Source organism: Onychomys torridus, chromosome 10, assembly GCF_903995425.1.
Source record: "Onychomys torridus chromosome 10, mOncTor1.1, whole genome shotgun sequence".
NCBI classification, from domain to species: domain Eukaryota; kingdom Metazoa; phylum Chordata; class Mammalia; order Rodentia; family Cricetidae; genus Onychomys; species Onychomys torridus.
The window spans coordinates 22,870,183-22,889,193 of record NC_050452.1 but is presented as its reverse complement, the minus strand read 5'-3'; the positions used below and the strand labels follow the sequence as shown (position 1 = coordinate 22,889,193).

The 19,011-nt window shown below is 51.8% G+C and overlaps 1 protein-coding gene across 1 annotated transcript in view; it reads left to right on the top strand.

Annotated features, from left to right (window-relative positions):
* The first annotated feature begins 7,099 nt into the window (after positions 1–7,099).
* The window catches only part of Adcy1 (adenylate cyclase 1), a 126,983-nt gene continuing 115,071 nt past the window's right edge, over positions 7,100–19,011 (top strand). The window contains exon 1 of the mRNA XM_036201588.1: positions 7,100–7,799. Within this exon, the coding sequence (XP_036057481.1) occupies positions 7,164–7,799 (636 nt within the window). The 5' untranslated portion in view covers positions 7,100–7,163. The remainder of the gene's footprint in view (positions 7,800–19,011) is intronic.

Here is a 19,011-nt window from a genome sequence, read left to right as displayed (position 1 = left end):
TTATAACTTAAAAAACAAACAAACAAACAAACAAACACCACACAGGATGCCTCAGGGGAGTATGAGGACATTTCTCACAGGGGCTTCTACTGCTGTGAAGATCTTGATCCTACCATTGTTTGAAGAATCTCATGTCATGTGGGGGAAGGGACAAGGAAGTCACTGCCCACAGGTAGAGTCAGTGTGGTTGGCTGCCCAGCTGCTGGAGTCTCCCTGCTCTTTGCAATCACGTGGCAATCTGTGACCAGTAAATACCAGTTCCCTTTCCTTCAAAGAGAAGATGTGGACAGAGGAAGGCAGAGTGGGGCATCCTGGGGTTTGACACCTCCTGTCCAAGTTCTTTGTCCAAAGTCACCTTTGTTATAATGCAATATATGCCTTTCCCATAATGAGATTCTGTTCTAGAAGGTTCTGTTTTCTTCTTGCACTCACAGAAAACCTAAAAGAAAGAAACCTGGCCCAGCATCAAATGTGCCTTCCAAGCTTTGAGTCCTGGGTTCTAGTTTGCCCACTTGCAGAACATGTGGCCCTGCCACTGATTCCCACAAATAGACACACTCTATCCTTTCCTTACTGGTGACTTGGGCCAACTTCTCTGTGAGCTTAGTTTCATGTGTCATCTTGGCCCGTTCACAGTGCCTAGAAAGGTAGCCTGATATTATTTTTAATCTACATCTACAAGGGTGATTTGGGGGTGAAATTTACATACACACCAGTGGATTCTGAGCCAAACAGATCATTCTCTATAATGTGGCTAGGCCTCATTCAATTAGTTAAGCCCCTTCAATTAATTAAGCTTGGATAGGAAAGACAAAAAAGACTGGCCTCCATCCAGGAGTAAAGACCTCTCCAGCCGATGGCCACTGAACTTGTACTACAAGATGAGCTCTTCTCTGGATTTCTAGCTGCCCACCAACTCTGCAGATCTTGAACTTAACAGCCTCCATCATTGCATGTGGGAAACATACCTTTCTACATGAGCGTGCTGTCCTCCTCCCGTGTGTGTGTGTGTGTGTGTGTGTGTGTGTGTGTGTAGGCAATACACATATTCTGTTGCTTCTGTCTTTCTGGAAGGCCCTGACTCCTATGCTCCTCCTTCCAGTAAGCTTCAGGTACTGCCACATACTGGCTTTCTGAAGAGAGCAAGGCAGAGGGCAGGCAGTGATGGACAGAGGCAGGGCAGGTGCAGTTTGGATGCAAATGTTCCAGGCTGCATTCAGCAGGGGAGGAGCCTGGAGGCAGCTGCTTCTGTTCTCCAAATTCTACAGCCTAGTACCTTCCTGCACTGTTCACCTATGAAATAGACCCCATAAGGACACGCTGCAAACACTAGGCAGCCTTTATGAAGTTGGCAGTCGCCCCCAAAGTAATCTGGATCAAGGACATAAGGCCGTGATCTCTGCGGAAAAGCTGCAGGGAGCACACCAGGACAGATCTTGGACAACAGTAGTCAGCAAAACCGCTGGGAGAGCCATACCCACCACCCCTAGGATATGCCAAAGAGCTCCAGAGGGATTAGCAAAGATGGAGTATGTACTATACACCATGCTTACCACACAGGAGCTGGCCTTTGTATCAGAAAAGACAGGAGTGACGATCTAAGGTTCCCACTACACTTCAATGACTCTAATTGCCTTTGAATTCAGTGGAAATAAATTGCAATAAAAATGCAGGATTTGGATGCACTAGCTTTGGGCTTTGTGGGGTGTGTGATATATATTCAGAAAGATGGCTCTTCCTTAGGAAAATCTGAGTTAGTGTGTGTAGGTGTCTGGAATGACTCACTGTCTCTCTGAGAGCATGAGCAGGATGGGACAGACAGGCCACAATACTGTGCACAGATAATAATGGAGGTTGAAGATTTTGCTGCATGGCCAAGAAGCTGGGACATCAGTTGGTCTGAAAAGAAGATAGAGGAAGAGTCACAGAGCAGCTTGTGGGAGATTTCACCATGGGGCCTAGGGAGTCATGGCAAGTGAAGTCTTAGGGCACTGTAGAGGAGACTCCCTTCATCCCTGTGCGCTCTCTCCTGGGCTCTTTGGTTGTATTTAAGAACAATGAAAACCATGTACATTTGTGACATTCACATGTGCATAGGGACGATCACTAGACTGAAATCAAAGGGAATGCTCAAGATAGGATGGTTTTAAACTTTTAAGGCAAAGGATGATAAGTCTGTGAAGGGATGGCATCGCTAGTGTGGAGCTCTGTCCTCTGAGCATAACAGCCCTCCAATTACCTGTAAGAGACCCTTAAGATAAGGGTCTGTCAGTGTTCCCTTCTCGAAGGAGGGGTAGGAGAGGGTCATTAGACCCCTGCCTGAGCTTTCACACCTCCTTCTTCACCTCTCTATGAGCTGTATGTAGTCCTGTCCTAGCTGTAGCTGTCTGGTGCTTGAGTATAGAGAGGGTTGGGAGCTTACCTGAAGTGGGAACTCCACCCAGTGCTAAGGGAAAATCATCATCCTGGGTGAGACTTTGCAGCGGGGCAGTGTGGGGTTGCCCATGCTCCTGTAAGGAAGCCCACTCCATTCACGGGCTTACCCACCAGAGTTTATGTAGGACTGTTGTTTCTGTGGTCTGAAACTGGCGCCCGATCACAGTGAACAGGTGTTTGTTCGGGTCTCCCATGGAAGGTTCACAAAACAGATCACACGTTCTAGGGATATACCAAGGACAAAACATCAACCCCACTGTCCAACAGCTGTTTTCCCTCTCTCCATGCCACAGGGAACCCCACAAGACACTGATGCTTGGAGTGGTCGTGTCAATGAGCCCAGATCTTGCCTGCTGTGCTCCCTGACGTCTGCTGCTTGTTACCCATGCCTCCTTGTGCAGCTGGAGCCCTGCTTAGAGTGCTGCAACACTTGATTTTCAGTCCTCAGCCCCAGGAGCAAAGAAATAAGGGCCCATCCTCTGCACCTGCTCATGTGGTCGTGTCCGGGTCTGGCAGGTGACAGTGGGAGCCCCATCTGTAACGTTTCTAGGCTCTGGATCTCTGGAATGGACACAGCTGTGACTACCCCAGACCTTTAGTCATGAGAGCCAGCTCTTTTCTGTTTTGGATTAAGGCAGCCTAGGGCTCTTTGTCCTTTTGAAAGGAGGAGTCCTAAACAGATGCATGAGACAGTTTCTGATGGTTGTCAAGTGAAGTCGAAATCCCCTTCCTGAGCCCTGATGCTCCAAGGAAGCACACAGGAAGCACCGAGAAGGGCGGAGACACTGTGTGTGCATCTGATGGAGCTGGGAGAAATGAGATAGAGGCAGCGAGCCAGGACCTGTTCTAGTCTGTTTTCTGTTGCTATAACAGAATGCCTGAGGATGGAGACTTTATAAAGAAAAGGGGGTCATTTGGCTCACAGTTCTGAAGGCTGGGAATCTAAGAACACAATGCTGGACTCTGTTCAGCTTCTGGAGGTCTATGCTGATTTACACATACACATAAGGTGGAAGGGGGGATGTATGCGGGTTCACGGGGGCTGGGAAAGGGGGCAGAGCTGCTAACTGTCTCTGCAGTCCACTTAGGAGGGCTTCACCCCCATGACCCATTATGCCTCCCATTAGAGCCTGCCTCTGAATGCTGCTGCTACATGGACTAATTAAGCCCCAACATGAATTTAGGTGAAGACAAACCATATTGGATCCACAGCAGGGATCAGCTTGCTCAAGGCCCAGCCTTGAGCCTGTCAAACACTTTGATTGCTTCCCTATTCTAAGACCTTCATGTGTGCATTTGATCAGTTAAAAACTAGCATGGCAACATTAACTTTCCTGAGCATCCTACAGTCACAGACCTGGCAGCCTCTTTCCTCGTGTTGCCAGTGGTTCAAAGACAATTAAAGTAGACACTAATCTCCCCACAGGTTCACAGGGAAACTTGGTCTCCAAATATGGACTGAGAATAAACTATGGTACACATTCTTCTAAATGCTGATCCCTGACTGCAGGGTGGAAATCAGTGATCTAAAGCAGGACCGTGTGAGTTCTTTGGGCTAGGGCCACTCTCTAGATGGCTGAATCAAGAGTGTGAGTGACCCTCACCCACTTATGTGTATATAGAGCACTGAATTGGATGAGCAAAATCATCTTTATTTTATGCATAGGAAGGGTGGTCTGTGTGTCTGTGGCTCCCTCTTCCTACATTTTTCTAGGTATTAAATCCACAATTCACAGGATTAGTAGCTTGCTTAAAGACACACAGTTGGTATGGGAGGCTCTGAGACCTTAGTTACCTCGGTACTGTGATTCAGGCATTCACATTCTTTTAGCCATGATGTCTCATGACCTAGGGTAGATGTGGGCTGGGACTGGGTGAGATGGGCTGAGGCTTCAGGCCAGGCCCACTCTTCATCACACGAATGATCTTATCCTGTGCAGTCTCAAGGCATCGACACAAAAGCACATAGGAAGGCTCTGTGAGAGTGACCCACAGAGGGTGGCCAGTGACATTCTTCCATGTGGATGGAAGAGAAGACTCTGGGCATGAAACACACCCACTGAACAAAAGTGCTCAAAGTACACTGTGGGATTTTAAAATTAAATTTAGTTATTTATTAGAGAACACGGTGGATGATGGAGAAGAGAGATGCTGCAGTGACTGGGGGAGTGACCAAGATCCTGGCCCTCAGACATACGTGCATACCTCTGGCTAGCCATGCCGCCCTTCTAGCTGTCATCTTTTGGAGTGGCAGATACTCCGCAGGGGTTAGATTTTCTCTTTGTGACTCTGTCCGGAACATTTGTTCTAGGCCTTTCTCTGGACACTCTTGTAGATCCTTGGCTTGTGACAGTGCCCTTCATGGTACTGTCATGTTTGAATCTATGCCCAACACTTCCTCCTTTGATAAGGACAGCAGTCATATAGGAGGTGCACACACCCCTCCCCGCCACCCCCGCTCCCACTGTATCATATATAACTTCCCTGTTTGTCCATGGCTGTAAACTGTCCAATGAAGCCCTCCTTCCAGCCTGGCACATAGTGTGAGAGCATTAGCACATCAGTGTACAAGCCTATACCAACACCGACGATAGCAATTACGACTCTTCTGCCTTCTAAGGTTTTGCAATAGGGCTTGAAGTGAGGAACCCCACGCTTCCTCTAGACTGGGAAACTCAGCCAGCAACTGAGCCATCTCTGGTTCTTCACCAACAAAACAGAGGTGACAAAGGCTGTTTTCCAAGATGCTAAGTAAGGTATGACAGACAGACATAAGAAGACGGGCAGCCATGGCAGCGAGCAAAAGGGTCATGCCATGACCCACCTTCTTTCCAAACCCGAATATAGGGTCTTCTGGGTTTAAAAAAAAAAAAAAAGTGAAGAAAGAATTGCAGGCTGACACAGAAGCAAGCAGGTGCAGTTTACTTTCGAACTTTGCATTTAAATGACATCACCATACGTCCTTCATTTTCATGTAGCAGGAACACTTTTGGATATTGTTCAGGTTTGCTTTAATAAAATCATTAGGATACAAAACCCATGAAATGCTAAGTAACAAGAGATTCTACCTGATGTGGGTACTTGAGAAATCTTGCAGACTTTACTAGTATTTAGAGACAACTGGGAATCAGGTGGTAACAATGGTGCTTTTCAAGGCAGTAGTGACCTAAGGATGGATCCAGACCATCTTCTCAGCATCAGCTGATGCTCTCCACGGGTTTCAGCCAAAAGAACACAGAGAGAAAAATGACCAGAAAATGAGGCTGCCGAGCAGTAGGTGTGAACCTTCATGGAAGGAGCAGGGAGTGTGGACTGAAGACAATTTAACCTTCGGGCAGGCTGGTGCCAGGCAGGCTTTGCACTGGGTGTGTCTTGCTGGGGAGTTGGCCCAAGAAGAGAGATTAGCTGGTTATCAAATGGTTCCAGAAGACCTTGATTGTGAACTATTGGAGATGTTGGGTGGGAACATGTAAAAACAAGTTCATGTGGCTCAAACTAATACTAATTCCAAAGAAAACCGGAACACCTCAAATTCTAATCCTTGCACTTCTATAATAGGAGGGCAGTGGCTCTTACCCTGAGAATCCCTGGGGTCTTCTAAAACAGAGTAGAGTTTGGGCAGGATATACTGAAACTGAGCATTTGGAAGTAGGGCCTTCTGTAGGAGGAACAGCGTCTGGGTTGCAAAATTTCGTGAGAGACATAGCTCCTGGTGCACTCGTGGGATCCAGAGGTGGCAAGGGTTCCTTACATCCTTTCTACTGTCTGGGTCCTCTGGGACCCTCTAAAGAGGAACAGAGGCAGCGACCTCAGGGGACCATCCTGAGCACCAAATGAAATTCTATAAGGTCCTTTCGATTAGTGAATGGATGTCACTAGATGCAAACATCAGGCATCAGCGGCAGATTTGTCCCTGTCGCTTGTTCGCTGGAAGAAAACGTCTTACCGTCATTTGCATGGCCAGCTCCTATTTAGGGAGACAGTCGCGCTGTTTTATCTCCCGTTCAGCTCTCACCTATCTCTGCACCTAGACCTCACAGCTTCCCTGGACATTCATTGCAGGGCTCTATTTTTGCTTAGGTCAACAGGCAGAGCTTCCACCACCCACCCAGGCTGTAGGCGAACTAGCCACTTAGCGCTCCCTCCATGTGTGACCAGGGATCCTTGGGGCTTCTGGTGGGCACTGAGTCTAAAGCGGAGTGAGGGCTCCTCTCGGGTGACCTGTTTCTGTTTGGGGAGGGGACACACACCTGGCAGGGCTGTTCCTCCCCTTCCTGGGAATTTTGGCTTTTTTTTTAAACGCCTCGAAAGACTCCTGGGGGGTGGGGGTAGGCTCCGTTGTGCATAGGTGGGGAAATCGAGGCTCGGAGAGGCAAGATCGCTACCCAAGGTCACGTGGCCCCTCGGGCGTGTGAGACGTGGGGCGCAGAGTTGGGCGCGGACTCTGCCCGCCCAAGATCGGGACTCGTGGGGCTCGCCTGTCGCAGCGCGATCGCCGCGGAGGACCACTGCCGGGGCGCGGGCGGGCGCCAGTGCGCAGGCGCGGCGGGCGGGAGGGGACGCGCTCGGGGCGCGCGCGCTGGGCAGCCGGCGCCCCAACTCCGCCCGCCCCGCGCCCCGGCGCCTCGCCGCCCGCCGCCCGCCCGCCCCGGCGCCGCCGCCCGCGCCCCGGCGCCCCGGGCCGGCGAGGGGCGCGCCCGTGGCCGCGGCCGCTGCATGGCGCTGAGATGGCGGGGGCGCCGCGCGGCCAAGGCGGCGTCGGAGGCGCGGGCGAGCCCGGGGGCGCAGAGCGGGCGGCCGGGCCGGGCGGCCGGCGCGGGCTCCGGGCGTGTGGCGAGGAGTTCGCGTGCCCCGAGCTGGAGGCGCTGTTCCGCGGCTACACGCTGCGGCTGGAGCAGGCGGCCACGCTGAAGGCGCTGGCGGTGCTCAGCCTACTGGCGGGAGCCCTGGCGCTGGCTGAACTGCTGGGCGCACCGGGACCCGCGCCTGGCCTCGCCAAGGGGTCTCACCCGGTGCACTGCATCCTCTTCCTGGCGCTGTTCGTGGTCACCAATGTCCGATCCCTGCAGGTGCCCCAGCTGCAGCAGGTCGGTCAGCTGGCGCTGTTCTTCAGCCTCACCTTCGCGCTACTCTGCTGCCCCTTCGCGCTGGGTGGCCCGGCGAGGGGCTCTGCGGGAGGCGCAGTGGGATCCGCGGTTGCTGAGCAGGGGGTTTGGCAACTCCTTTTGGTCACCTTCGTGTCCTATGCCTTGCTGCCCGTGCGCAGCCTACTGGCCATCGGCTTCGGGCTGGTGGTGGCTGCCTCTCACTTACTGGTCACAGCCGCCTTGGTCCCTGCCAAGCGCCCACGTCTCTGGAGGACGGTAAGTGCCATCACGCGCCCCCCATTGGGTTGGAGACACACCTGCCAGCGGGACTGGTGGTGCCAGGAGTTTAACATGCTTCTTCTGATGGGGAGGGTGGGGAAACTGAGTATGGGTGTTCAAGGTCACTCAGCAAGCTGGGAAATGCAGTCAGGGTTAGCACCCACTACCTGGGGTTTCTTTTGAGATGAGAGTCCACAGCGTCTTTAGGGTGGAGACCGGAGACCCGGTGTGTGTGCGGGTGGTGGTGGCAGTGACAGGCCCAAGGTCAGGCAGTAGTTGTGTGGCCAAGCGGGGGCCCATGCCTGATCCACTGCTTTGGGTTGCGCCCATCTCCGTAGAGGGATGAAAAGTGGGAGGATGCGCGGTCTCGAGGCCAGGCTTCTAGTCTGGCGGAGCGCGCAGACCCTGGGCTCCTCTCCAAGCTCGCCTGGAGCGCATCTGGGGCTTGCTTCTCAATTCCGCGGACCCGAGGGAACAGTGAGTGGGAGGGAAAGGACTTTGAACCCCTCTAATATTGCTAACTACCCAGCTGTGAACCCGACTCCTGTCCTGAAGGAGGGGAGTTTGCCAAGGTCACTCACAATCTGGTCTTCATAGCCTGTGCTCTCCGAAGCCCTGATCCTGGCTCCACAAAGCCTGGAACTTTGGTCTCTTTCAGCTTGGGCGGGTGAGGTGGCTGTTGGGACAAGGGCATAGGACTTAACTCCTCTTGAGGCACCTCCTGGACTGTTCTCCACCTTGTTCTCCCAGACCACCGTACCCAAGCAAGTGGGGAGGTGGACCAGGAAACTGTTCCTAGGAGTTTGGGACCTTCCTGTGGGAGCCACCAGGCTATCTAGTGAGACTTACTCAGGGTCAGAGAATCTGAGCTTGCTTTATGCAGCAGGGCTGCATAAGGAGATGATTTGGTTAGGGGCGTGTTTACCAGATGTTTGGAAGGTTCTACACTGACTGTAGGGCGTGCTTTGATCTTGCAAGGGGGAGGTCTTTTGCCTCTCCCCTTGGCATATTGTAAAAAGCTCTTTTCAATAAAGGATGAAGCTGTTGGGTATTGACCCCAGCCCTCCCGAAGCTATCCAGTGTTTCTGTCTTTCCTCTCGTTGTCTAGGTCTCTCTTTCTGTCTGATATTTCCTCATTCCTCTCTCCTCCACCTAAGAACCCTTCAAAAGGTGGGAGCTGGACTCCCACACCTGCCCCTGCACTGGTCCTGCCCAGGCTTGGCTGCTGTGGCAGGGTTGTGTTTCTAGGTCTAGCTACAGAACAGCAGGAGGAAGATGAGAGCAGATCAGTGGGGGAGCCCATATAAGGAAAGAAGGTGCCTTGGGAGCACATGGGGAGTTGCTGGGGGGTGGGTGGGTTGGGCCTAGAATCCAAATTGGGGGAGGATAACTGGTGTGTGTGTGTGTGAGAGGGGTGGCTGCTAGTCAGGTGTACCTGCTGACCATAGGATGAACATCCAGACCCTGATGTCAGGGAGCAGTACATGGTCACAAGGGCTATGATGCTGAGCATGCATTGTAGGGCTAGTGAGAGACATGGGCTGAGGTCCATGGTGGGTTCTTTAGGTGCCTTAAAAGGCTGTGCTGTTACCTTTTTAAAACTGGTAATTTTTCCCCCTACACAGCCTCTAGGCATTCCTTTTAGAGAAAAGATTTAAAAGGAGAGAGGGAGGAGTCGGCAAAGGTGCCAATGTCCCTCCCTCTGGGATAGAGGAGCCCTTGTTATTCTGGGGGGAGGTGCGGGGAGGAAGCTTATTGTGAAAACAAGGATTCTTAGGTAGCTGGTACCCTCGTGTCCCAGTGACTAGCCTCCAATTTGATGTAAATCCTTCCCTCACTGAACTCAGCCATGCCCCCTCCCCCCAGGGGAAGACGCTGCTTTCCACAGAGACAGTGTGAGGGTAAAAAGTCCATAAGGAAAGCATGTGTTGAAAATCTTCTGCCATTTCTAAAGCATTTTATCCTCTACAATATTTGTATTCAAGGCCCATATTGACACATTAATGGGGGTCAAGGTAGGGAAACCTATAGTGAAGGCAAGCTGGTGTACCTCGCTGCCTCCCTTCAGACCCTGCCACCTCTGCTGTGCAGCCTTCTGCTGATGGCGCTGCCTCCTCACCTGGTCATTCTGGGCAGGACGGAGAAGAAGGCATGGGGCAGATATGCAGAAGAGTCTGAAAGAAGGAGTCATGGAGGAAGCCTGCAGGGTGGCCCTTGCTGCATACTCAGGGTCAGAGTGTGCTGCTTTCGGGTGTTAGGTCTCCGCTCCAGTCTTTTGGGGCTGAGTCCTGTGAAAGCTCCAGAGTCAGGTGTGCACCCCCAGCTAAGAGCTACAGGCTTAACTTCCTGTCAAGGGTAGAGGCTCAGAGCAGACCTACACTTTGCATGGAGGTTTGCACTCCGGATCCTGTTCTTCCATAACCACTGCCCATCTTCAAGGAAGTTCTGAGAACCTTTCGGAAGTAGAGGCAGGAAAGCAGAAGGTCACTGCCTTGGAGTGCTATTGAGGTGAGGGGGTTCTTGGGAAAAGTGGACCTAGGCTGGTCTAGCCACTACCCACAGTGGTCTCCTGCCCTGCCTTTCCTGAGGCTGGAGTAGAGGAGGCGGACAGGCCTGTGTCCACTGGCTCTGAGCCCCCGTGTGCTTCCTTTTTTGCCTCAGATGAGTCCATAGTACAGTTATTATTTTTTTTCCCTTTGAAGTAGCCCAGGTCTATTGAGCTTGTGTACACTGTGTGTTTTCAACTAGGCTGCCTGTCCGGGTGGAGGAAATGGAGTTCAGTTTCTGTTGGTTGCCTGTGATGGCAACCAGGATTGTTAAGGAGTATGTGTGCTCTTGTTTCTGTCTCTGACTCACGCTGTGGGCACCACCCTCCGGGCTTCTGATAGCTTCAGACTCACTCTCTTTCCTGTAACATCCTCGACGTCTTGGGGTAAGGGCTGAGCTCCTTGGGTGCACAGGTGGCTGTGGGCAGGGGGCAGGATAGCTTAGGGGCTGATTCAGATGGGTGCAGGTGGGCTTGAGAGTGAGTGGTCTCCAAGTACTTCAGGGGCGCTGGCATCATCCCGTGAGCTGGGGTGCAGGGTGATCTCTGTGCCTCAGTTTCCCTCACTGTCAGTGGGGGTAGCAATTCTTTCTGCAGTGTCATAGGGCAGCTGTGTTTTCTGGGTACCATGTGTGGACTGTGTCTGGCAGGTGTTCCCTGTCCTATCAGCCGCCTGGAATCAGTGACATGGACGTTGGTGCTGTAGGCAGCCGCTTGAAGCCAGTGATCAGCACATTTGTCTCTAGCTCGGTGAACCTCCCTTTGGAGTGAGGTGCTTTCCATGTGTTGAGATCACACGTTGAAAGGAAGTCCTAGGATGTGGAGAACGGGACATTCTGCATGTTCTCTTCTCCCAACTGCAATGGCAGGAGTGGAGCGTGACCAGGAGGGCCATGTGGCTGTGGTGGGGTGGTGTCCCTGTGTTTGCTTGGCAGGCCCCCATGAAGCCAGGACTTGCAGCTCAGGAGGTTGCAGGGGTGGGACCCAGGCCTCAGTATGGACAGGAAGAGCAGGGGGGGTGTGGGGCAGGAGACCGTGCTCACAGCTGTGGGTTCTTATCTCCATCTCGAGATGAATGAGGCAGGAAAAGAACTCTGCTCTGTAGGACACTGTTTCACTGTGTCTGGGGACATGAGTCATACCTGCCCCTCCTCTGTTCTCCCTCACATGCAAGCACACACGCCCACTCAGAAGCACACTCACCCACCCCCACGCAAGCACCTACACAAATGCTTCATGAGTACCCTGCCATGTTCTCCCACTTACACACTTGTGTTTGCATGTAGACACACCCACGATCTTAATATACCCACTCACACATCCACACAAATACACCTACATGCACACTCAAGCTATTGTTACCCTTACACCCATGCATGTGCACATGGAAAAACAAACACAAATCAATGCACACTACACACTTAAGACACTTGAGGCACACACACAGACATCTATCCCCACATACTCTTATACTCATGTTCATATTTGTGCATCTGTGCTCATGCACCAGTATATGCGTGTTCACCTGCTCTTAGAGCCTCATGTCCACTTGTGCATACACAGAGCATGTGTACACACATGACATTCAAACATGCCTATCTGCACACTTGTGCATGCACATGATCAGGCCACGGGGATATTCCAGTGCGTTTTCTTAAGGGTAGATGCATCAGCAGGAGGGAGATTTAGCCCTGAGTAGGGTAGTCTAGGCAGAGACCCAGCAGCACCTGGACAGAGTCCTGCACCCCTACTTCCATGACCTTGGGTTACTTCAGGGTCTGAATTGTAGAATGAGGTCCAAACTTAGACCTCGCCTGGATCAGTAAGATTGGGTGTGTTCACATGGGGTCAGTGTGCCCCAACGACAATGGTTGAGGATCTCCGAGCACTCAGGGGCAAATGAGTGGGACCTCCCGCCACTTAACCCAGGCCAGTATGGGCTTGTGTCCTGTGTTCCCCACTCATAACAGTAGCCTTTCAGTCCTGGGGACTCTCCCTCTGTTCTTTTTAACAATCTGCTTTCCCTTGCCCTCTTCTCAGTGGTGCTTAGACCTACAGAGTTCTTGGAACCCCACCCTCCTTCCATATGCTGTGCTGAGACACCAGCGTCAGGAGGAGGGTGGAAGTCCAGGCCAGGACTGACGGATGGCAGCATAGAGCCTGAGTGATCTGCCCTTGGACTGGAGAAGAAGGCAGGGCCGGCTTTGATGTCCAAGTTGGGTGTTTGCTCTGCTTTTAGCTGGGCATAGGAAGAAAGCTTGGGGTCATGCTACTTGAATCCCAGGGTTCGGAACTGAGGAGGCTCTGGGTACAACACTATGGGCATCAACCCCATGTGACCACCTTCATGTGTATGCACACTCACATGTGCATTCATGTAGGTGTGCATATAGGTTACACACAGGCATGTACACAGGTGTCTGTGCATGTATCCGTGCTTGGGTGTGCATATGTCTGCGGAAGAGTTGACAGGATCCAGAAGATGAAGCAGGGGAACAGAAGCCACCTGTAGTGTGACAGGGCCCCTTGCTGTCCCTCCTTCAGCCTTTGAGCCCCACGTATTGTGGATCAGAATACAGAGTTTACTTTTACTCTAAGAACACAGAGCAGCTCACAGACAGTGTAGTGTCTCTGAAAGAGATGCTCCAGCCTTCAGAAGTGGCCTCAGTCTGGGGCAGTGCTTATACACAGTGCATAGCTGGCCTGGCTCTCTAGTGCTCGCCGCTGGAACTTCCTTTTCTCAGCATTGAGGCTCATCTGATTGCTCTTGTGGCACATGCTGTGTCTGGTGCTCACTCACCTGCTGTTTTGTTCTCTGCTTTCTTGAAGCACTGGCGATGCTTCTGATGGCTAGGAAGGACATTTTTGCTCACACAGTATGTGTACATCTTGAACAAGGAACATGGCCAGTTCATAGCACCTGGTCACCTCCTGCTGTCTGAACCTATCATGGCCCTAGGCCAGCACTAGACCATCAGTCCCCATGGTCCACTTGACCTCTGGACCCTGCACAGTGTCCCTTTAGTGCTGCCCCATCCACAGGACCTGTGTGCTCTTCATAAACCTGTTATTATTTTTTTATTTGGAGGATGTCTCCTGTTCCCTGCCCATCTGCATGATAAAGAGCTAAATCTAGAGCTCTTAGCCTATGGCTGGCAGCCAGCTCTTCTGTGAAAATTGTTACTGTGAGATACTTCCCTGTCCACCTGCCTGTACAGCAGAGGGTCTTAGCCTGGGGTGGGGGACATCTGTGGGACTCTCCGAATGGCCGTGCAACACCTAGAAGAAGCTTTATCACGCTAGTTATGCATTTGGCGGATTCTCCTCAAGAGGGTAGGGGCAAGCTCAAGAGACTCCAGAAAGTGGCAGATGGTAGAGAATCAGAAGCAGGGGTAGCCCACTCCAGCACATTCTACTCCTGCAGGGAAAGAATATGCCATGAGTGTTCTGATTGGTCATGGTGGAGGTGGGCTGAGCACCTGCCAGCATGAGGATGATGCGTTGAGGTCACACATGATATGTCATGCCAGGAATGCTTAGTATGCTTTACATCATGTCTTAACCCATGCCCTCCTCACAGGAGAGAGGTATCTTTGACTGGGAAGATGACCCGTTGCTGTCTGAAGCAATGCAGCCCCCAAAGGGCTGGAAAACTCACCCCTCGAACCATGGCAGCTGTTTTCTCCAGCACTATGTCCCCTGTGGTGTGAGGGGCTAATTGAGTGATCATGTATTAGGAATCATTGGTTGAGCCTAAAAAAACTTCACTGGTATGCACTTCAAAATGTTTCCTGAGAAGTGTAGAGTGAGTGCCAGGCAGGGTCTCATCCACAGACGAGAGCTAGGCACTTAGCCAGCCATCTTATCTCTGGCCGGCTTCTGATGATGTTCAGGTGTCTGAAGAGGTTGGAGGTGCAGAGATATCACAGGTACTAAGGGTGGGGAATGGGCAAGCCTGAAGTGGGGCTGTCTGAGGCTCCAGTGTGTGAACTTGAGCCTGCCCTCTAGGAGGCTTTGATGGCCACTGTGTTTTCGATCACTGAGCCTCTGGGTAGGGTGCGTGGGGAGCTGCTATCTTTGGTGAGAACTGTTCCCTGGATGCCAAGCCACCTAGGGCCTCACATCTGGCTCTTCACATCCTACCTTTCATTTATAACGTTCTCGCTGTGTGTCCCTGTATCTACCCTTCTTGCCTCCCTTGCCACCACAGTGGGTACGTGATCAGAGAGGAGAGGCCCCACTTGCTTGGAGACGGGGACTGTGAGGGTGGGTAAGTGCAGCTTCTATGCGGCGGGGGGCAGGGGGCAAGACCTGGGACCCTTTTGGCATTGAGGGACAGAGAGTTAAACAGGAAACACCAAGGATGATGCTTCAGAGGTCCCAGTGAGAGTCATTTCCTGGCCTGGTGACTACAGCTTCATTAGTTGGAAACTAGGTGAACGGAGCTTGTGGGGAGTCGCCATATTCTTGTTTTCAAACTTGTTTTTATTTTAATCATGAAAAATTCAGACATGCCCAGAAGTAAAGAGACCAGCCCCATGGTTCCTAGATTGCCATCACTGCCTCCAGCAAAGATCAGCATTCTGCTGGTTCCCTTTCAAATGATGCTAATTCTAAAGCGTTTACTAATTCAGAACCAGAGAGCGAACAAGCAATTACATTAATTTAAAAACACACTTGTGTGTGGTGTTGAAAAGGCTGCCATGGTTGGAAGAAAGTGGAGTATCATCCCCACCCAGGCCCTGGTGGACACCTATAGGCAAGGATGGAATGGTGTCTGGTTAAGAAGCCCTAGAAGGTGCCTAGAGGCTGACCTGCTCTCCGCAACTTGACTTGAGGCGGGGCGTACAAGGGAAGGGCTGCCTGTGGATTTGCCACTAACTGTGCCTTGGACTTTGTGGGGAGCAGTGTGTGGGTTCACTTTCTTCCCTGGAATGGCAAAAATGCCATAAACGAATGTGAGAGAAAACTCAGAGCAGGCCTTGTGCTCACGCCTCACACATCCTTTCAGCCAGGGGTGCCTGAGGACAGCCTGTGGTACTCTGGTGCCCTCACAGACAGTTTGAATGATGCCCAGGCTTAGTACTTGCTGCAGGGGCAGTCTGGAACACCATGCCAGGTTGACAGCTGGGGAAATTCAGCGGACAGGTTTGCATACTAAATAGAGATGAGGATAAATATGGGAACCACAGGATGATAGAGGGCCACTCAACCCCATCTAGGAGGTCAGAAAAGCCTCTAGGTCATGGCTGCAGCTAGGGGAGCAGTGCTGAGGATGTGAGCTGCCTGCACACATGCCGAAGGACATGCATTGTGTATTTGGTGCCTGCCGTTCAGAGGGCAGGACACTAGGAGGTGGGCCCAGGCCAGGTCAGCCTCCAGAATGCTCCATTTATCCCCCTCTTATTTATTTTTTTATTTAAAAAAATTTTAATTCATTTTACATACCAACCACAGATGTCCCTCTCATCCCTCCTCCTGCTCCCCACACCCCTACTTTCCCCCTACCCCTCAACCCCCACAACCCCCACTCTTTCTCCAGAAAGGTAAGCCCTCCCATGGGTGGATAGCAAAGCCTGGTACATCCAGTTAGGCAGGACCAAGCCCCTCCCTGCTTTATCAGGGGTGATCAAGGTGTCCCCCCATAGGTAGGTAATGGGATCCAGAAAACTAGCTCATGTACCAGGGATAGATCCTGATCCCACTGACAGGGGCCCCTCAAACAGACCCAGCTACACACCTGTCTCCCGTATGCAGAGGGTCGTCTAGTCCTGTCCCATACAGGTTCCACAGCTGTTGGTCTAAAGTTCGTGAGTTCCTATGGCATGCTCAGTTTTAAGGCTCTTTCTAGAACATAAGATGTCAGGAGGGTCTTTTGTAGAGGGAGCGGTTTCAGTCAGTGTATGATGTACTCAAGGTGAGGTAGATAGAGATGGGAGACCCAGAGCCCTGAGGGACAGGAATTGATTAGACAAGGGACAAGAGAGGGGGCTCACAGCTTCTGGCCTTGGCGGGGCCACCTGTCCCTGTGTGTGGCACCGAAGAGAAGATGCTGGTACCTGGGAATGTGGGATAAAGATGTCAGGTTGGGATAGGTCATTTCTTCAAGATGGTGGGATGTAGGGTGGCCAAGGCCAGGGCTTTCCCGGTGACCTCCTGGTAGCTATCCTGTGCCCATCCAGGTCTGATGATTTTTCTCATCTCTTTGGGGTACTGGGTTTTCAACAGCAAGCCCGCCCTTCATCTCTGGGGCTGCAGCTTGTCACTGCCGAGCTGCTGTCATTGTCTGGCTGAGGGGTGCTGCTGAGTGTGTTCCTCTTTCTCCTCACCGAGGTACTATTTGTCCTTTTTGTGCTCTGGGCCGGGCTGCGTAGTGGGGAGATACTTCCTCCCTTATGTGGGGAGTGAGGAATTTACCTCCCAGAGTGCAGGGTGCCATGGCTGGCTGGCTGAGAGTGTTGTCAGTGTCTGGTTTACTCAGCCATTGATTTCTGTCAGTGTGAGTCTTTTCACACTCGGCTTGTAACCCAATACCACTTGGTTTTCCTGCTCATGTGGTCCTGGTGTGGTTACTTAGAGCCTTTTCATCTGCTCTTGTGTGGTCTGACATATTCATCCTCTCTCTCTCTCTCTCTCTCTCTCTCTCTCTCTCTCTCTCACACACACACACACACACACACACACACACACACACACACACACACCTTTAATATACCTCTTTCTTACTCTGTGACATGTAGAACCCTCCAGACTGATTCATTTTTATTCTGTCCCAGTCTGAGAACCAGCCCTGCCATCCAGGGGTCCTTTCCTGTTGTTTGACATAGGGTCTCACTACAGCCTGGGCTGGCCTTGAACTGCCATCCTCCTGCCTCAGTCTCCGGAATGCTGAGATGACAGGTGTATACCACCACACCTGGCCGAGGCCTGCTTTTTCTCGGAGGTTCTCATTGGAAACCACTGTCTGGGCTCCCGGCTTGTTCCTGGGCTACCTTTGTTTGTATCAGCGGTGCTAACAGATTCACAAGTGTGCACATTCCTGTAAATATTGTATCCCAGCCCATCTGCTGCTGAGTTAAGCTGAACACAAGTTCATCCTGATACCTCTGACTCTAGTGTGTTACCCCATGGACAACCCCAACTCTTTTGCCAAGGCGTAACCCAGTCCTGTCCTGAGGAGCTGGCTCTGGTGGTGTTTTGAGCATGCTGGGCAAGCATATGGAGATGCTGCTCCTGGTCCCTTTCTTTCCTGGAACCTGCTGCCTGTTGGCTTTGAGGAATTCTGAGTCCCTGGGAGATCCTTCTTCTCTGGGTTCTGCCTGGCCAAGCAGGGGCCATGAAGGCGTCTGAACTTATTTGCAGCTGGTCTTCTGGGTTTGATGCCAGCCTGCCCTGCATCTCGATGGGGAGGTGAATGATTCCTTGCTGCTAATTTGCTTCTGATTTCTGTGAGGTGGACACTGGATTGGATGTAGGGTCTGTCCCCATCACTGGGGCATCATTCAGGTAGTAGGGGCTACTGCAGGGGATTGTGCATGTGTTGTAGTACCTGGGAAGCCCTGTTTTCTTCCTTGCCCTTATTGTGTCTGTCTGAAGAATGAGGTCAGTGGCACAGAGTGAGCTGGGGATGCAAGGACAATGTGGAGCAGTTATGGGTGCTGGCCCTATTCCCACAGACCCTGTTAGCTCTGCTGTGTCATGTACTGGCCGGATGCCTGACGTGGGGGGGGTGTTGAATGAGGAATATTTGTGATATTCTGTGAGATTAGCATGAGCCTTCTTTTGGTGTGGAGGGTGCTTGTGCCTGTGGTGAAATTCGGGCTTTTATAAACATGAGACTAATTGAGAGGACTTGAGCACAGCACCACCCATCCTTGCCACACCAACTCCTGAGAGAGGTGTGGAGCCCACGGTCAAAGACTCAGAATCTTGGTGGGGATCAGAAGGGAGAAAATGTACAGCTGAAGAGGAGAAAAGGGATACTTTAAAAGGGTAAACATGCTGCTGGGTGGAAGGCCAGAGAGAACACACAATGACCAGAAGCCTTGGCCATAGGCTGCTACAAGGCCAGTGTAGGCAGTGGCAGTGGTAGGCCAGGATGCCATCGGGGGTATGGAGGTAGCATGGGAGCTGGGCTCCCCTGTGATAAATCCAGTAGCCTGTGGCTCCTTGGTCTCTGATAAGCTCATGATGACCCTAAGCCACTTCCCTCCTGTCATTATGAGTAGGTACCCAGCCATATTGTCAGTTTCATGTACTGGGGAATGTGTTCGTTGGCTCCAAATGCCCCTTTGGCCAGAAGATGAGAAAGCTTCGTGGGGAGAATTGAGAGGACCACTGTCCCTCAGATAGATGGTGAGCGTGTGTCAGTCAGTTGAATGCAATTGTAACACTGGCCAATAAAGGGTGAGGGTTCCAGGGATAGCTAGGTAGGCCAGGCCTGGGCAGGTGAGAGGTATTTAACAGATGTTCCTTAGTCTTCCTCAGGGGTCAGTTTCCTCCCACAAACCCTTCTCCACAATGCTCTCTGTGGAAGTCGGGCTGTTTGATTCACTGATCTCTTTCCCTTGGAGTGGCTCCCAGGAGGACAGCATCATGTAGAATTCTGACTTCACTGATGATGTAGTCTTTTGGATGTCCCAAGGGTGTTTGGATATACTTCTC